This window comes from Acyrthosiphon pisum, unplaced genomic scaffold, assembly GCF_005508785.2.
Source record: "Acyrthosiphon pisum isolate AL4f unplaced genomic scaffold, pea_aphid_22Mar2018_4r6ur Scaffold_581;HRSCAF=1033, whole genome shotgun sequence".
Taxonomy (NCBI): Eukaryota; Metazoa; Arthropoda; class Insecta; order Hemiptera; family Aphididae; genus Acyrthosiphon; species Acyrthosiphon pisum.
This window is the reverse complement of record NW_021775511.1, coordinates 48,270-51,494: the sequence shown is the minus strand read 5'-3', so window position 1 is coordinate 51,494 and position 3,225 is coordinate 48,270. Positions and strand designations below refer to the sequence as shown.

At 37.8% G+C, this 3,225-nt stretch overlaps 1 protein-coding gene across 1 annotated transcript; it reads left to right on the top strand.

The window, feature by feature from the left end:
- Positions 1-880: 880 nt before the first annotated feature.
- On the top strand, positions 881-1,925 carry LOC100574163 (prostaglandin G/H synthase 1-like). Its single transcript, XM_029492687.1, has 2 exons — positions 881-1,140; positions 1,436-1,925. The coding sequence occupies exons 1-2, from the start codon at positions 881-883 to the stop codon at positions 1,923-1,925; spliced, it is 750 nt and encodes a 249-aa protein (XP_029348547.1).
- Positions 1,926-3,225: the final 1,300 nt, after the last annotated feature.

Genomic DNA, 3,225 nt, shown 5'->3' with positions numbered 1-3,225 from the left:
TAAAACTTTATTTGTTGGGTAAAAAAGCTTGACAATTTAATACAAAGCTCCTACTATATTGTTACAATGACATTTAACAAATATTAAAAATCCTTTCATTTAAAACAAAGTTCCACGTAAGTGGTTAGGTAATTCTGTTACCAAAAAATGTAAAAAATACAAAAACACAATTATTTATTTTTATAGTTATTTTAAATTAAAATTTGAATGAAATTACATATTAAAAAACCAAGAATAACATTAATATTTTAGTTATTTTGTTGTAATTGTATATTACATCAACTTACCGGCTACCGCTCAGAATCGTTTTTCGTATACAATGATATTATATCATTGAATTCAAATTTAATACTATCCATTATACAGTGGAAAGTGACCCACTTGTAACCTACTGTACAGCAAAGCGACATCCACTTACCCACCTTTTTAATTTTGTGAATGACAACATATAGGTACGTTTTAAATGTAAAATACCTATGATAAACTTATTATACCTTCGAGTATTTAATGTTTAAACGTACGGAGTCACAGATATAAAGCGCATATATAGGTAAACCGAAAAATGTTGGTTTACCATAATATAGGCTATTCAGAAACAAATTAAATATAGGTACTATATTTTAGTCTGTAGGAACTCGTTCAAAATTTAGTTTTAATACATCGAAATGATAAGAAAAAATATTTTTTCACGCCACCGTTCATAAAAGTTAATAAATTAAAAGCAATAACAATAAAAAAACATATTCTTTCTTCAAAAACGTTGTGTTTTTTTAATGTATTGAATTAATGACATGGACGATTTGTGATCTAGCTCATCAGAAAGATCGCCTGGAAATTTAAACGGGCCGAGATGTTGAGCACGAGCCATTTAATATCTGAAATGTCGACGCTTTGGGTACGTGAACATAATCGAGTGTGCGACGAGTTGTCACGGAAGTCACCGTCGTGGACGGACGAACAACTATACACCACGGCCAGAAAGGTTGTGACCGGTCAAATGATGACCATCATGATGAAGGAAATCCTAAATGTGGAACTCAGACCGGAAGTAAACCACCACCGAATGGAAAACATCAGTGGTTCCGGCACGCCTATTGAACTGTATTTGACGATGGCTGTATCAAGTCTGCCGGAAAACCAGTAGGTTAAAACACTTAAAATTATTAGAGACATATAATAGGGCTTTTTAGATAATGCGTTATGAATTTATGATAATATATTAATACGTTTCAAACTATAATATAATTATAATCATCAACTAATAGGTACCGGTACCCGTATAGGTACTCTAGATAGATTACCCGAAACTATAGAGAGATGCTAACGAAATGAGACTAGTACATGTGAGAAACTTTCTAGTCCCTGCAGAGCTAGTTTCAGAAAAATAAGCGACTATATTATGGGTGTATACAATTCGATTTGTCTATACTTTTAGACAAGTTTCGGAAGCTGGCTTAAAAGACGCCCTGAAATTTATGGGGAATTCAAAGATCGGCATGTTCACAGCCCACAACGACGATGCCTTGACGGAATACCTTACAAGGACACTAATGACAATCTCGAGAGAACATTGTATACAGGGTTTTAATAACTACAGAAGGCTGTTAGGGCTGCCTGCTTACAATAGTTTTTTCGATCTGACCGGAAACAATGAAACCGCAACTGAATTGAAAAATCTGTATAGCACCGTGGAAGACGTGGAGTTGTTAACCGGCGTATTGACGGAAAGATCCATTTCCGGAGTTCTACCCACAGCCAAAGTCTTGTCGAATAGTTTTGTCATTACCGCAATCTTGACAAATAATATCACCGCCAAACACTCGTGGGTACCAGACACGTTCGGTGATGTAGAATTATTTAATTTAGTTAAGTCAGCTAGTTTAAAGTCATTGGTGTATCGTAACGTAGACGTGAATCGTGACTAGTTACAAGTTCATCTTTACACGAAATAAGTAGATTATTTATTTTTATTAGTTTATCAATCCGAAGATTGGTTTTTAACAATTTTTCACAGTTAATGTCTTCTCCATCTTCCTCTATCATTTGCCATATTTTTTAGCTCCCTGTAGGAAGTGACTCCTGCATTCTGAATTATTTGGCTAATGTATCTCGTCCTAGGTCTTCCTCTTGATCTTGTTCCTTCTATTTGTATCTATATCTTGTTTTCTTCAATTATTAAGCTATGCAATTCATCTCCATATCTCAACGTGCGTCTTATCATCTTCCATCTCTTTTTTTATAGTGTCTAACAACGTTCGTTTTTCATCTATTGTCTTTGTTCTAGCACGAACGCATTTTTAAACTCCCCGCCGACTATCATCGTCTGCCGACGAGCCACCAACAGTATGGGAAGTGCTCGAGGCGGCCTACCCCCCTCTGTTGTGTCCAGCGAGCTTGCATGCTGTGGCTGCTCGCTGACAGCCGTCTATGTTTTTTCCGGGCGGTCGAACCTGACGCACGTCACGTCCGTTCACCGCTGCTTACCTTGCGTGCGCTGTGGACCACGTGTACGGCGTCGCGTTTTTATTATTAAGTCGTCGTCCCGCGGGTCGGACGACGCGTCGCGTTTATTGAAAACGCCGAGATACGTGCCACCCGAGATAGTCGGATAGGATTATTTGGCCGTATACTCGCTACTCGTGATCGTTGTGGCTGTCGATGCAATTGAAGGGCTGTCGCCGTTTCAGCACCGGACCAGAGAGTTGTCGTCGCTGACGTCTAGTTATCCTCGCCATGCCCTGCATCGTTACGACATTGTAGTCGTCAGGTTTTGGTTCATATACCTATTATATTATATTATTATATTTTGTTTTGTATAATTTATGGTCGCGTTACTTACTATAGTCATCGCGAAGTTAACTGTATTATGTTTAAGTAATAAGGGCGCCCATGATTGATATGATTATTTATTTGTATTGATATTTATTATTATTATTATTATAGCATTCGCGCTCAGCGCTATTGTAAGTGCCATTGGGCTGTCTCTGTTAATATAAACTCATTGGGTCACCTTCTCCCGTCCATAACACACCGCAAGTCGTCGCCGCAAACCGCGATATGAAAAGTAGGTGCGGCACGGCGCAACAGTCTTCAAGATGTCTTCATTTGATCTTCTATCAGTCCAGCTTATTCTCTGCATCATTCTCCAATACCACATCTCCAGTGCTTCTAACATGTCTTTCTCTTTTTTATTAATTGTCCAGGTCTCACATCTGTATAATGTCA